The sequence below is a fragment of the Eimeria mitis genome, genomic scaffold, assembly GCF_000499745.2.
Source record: "Eimeria mitis Houghton genomic scaffold, Emh_scaff2904, whole genome shotgun sequence".
NCBI classification, from domain to species: Eukaryota; Apicomplexa; class Conoidasida; order Eucoccidiorida; family Eimeriidae; genus Eimeria; species Eimeria mitis.
Window position 1 is genome coordinate 1,676 of NW_013571244.1, and position 298 is coordinate 1,973.

The 298-nt window shown below is 59.1% G+C and overlaps 1 protein-coding gene across 1 annotated transcript in view; it reads right to left on the bottom strand.

The window, feature by feature from the left end:
• Positions 1 to 150: 150 nt before the first annotated feature.
• EMH_0060110 (uncharacterized protein) overlaps positions 151 to 298 on the bottom strand; it is a gene marked incomplete at both ends in the record, with an annotated part of 543 nt that continues 395 nt past the window's right edge. Inside the window, one exon of the mRNA XM_013497758.1 lies at positions 151 to 293. Within this exon, the coding sequence (XP_013353212.1) occupies positions 151 to 293 (143 nt within the window). The remainder of the gene's footprint in view (positions 294 to 298) is intronic.

A 298-nucleotide genomic window follows, 5' to 3' on the forward strand; every position in this document is an offset into this window, starting at 1 on the left:
GGTAGAGTGTTCGGGTGTATATACAGACGGCAGTATGTACCCAGTGTGTGTTGCCCTGCAGCAGCAGCAGCATCTCTTTTGCTGCTGCTGCATCCGCGGGCTTCTCCAGCAGCAGCCCGTTCAGATCAACTACTGTGTCTGCAGCTATTATCACGCTGCTGCTGCGGCAGCTGCTGCTGCTGCTGCTGCTGCTGCTGCTGCTGTTGCTGCTGCTGCTGCTGCTGCTGTTGCTGCTGCCCCAGAGGCGTGCAGCAACGTCTGCTGCCTTTCCATGGGCATTCCGCAACGCTGCCGCTTT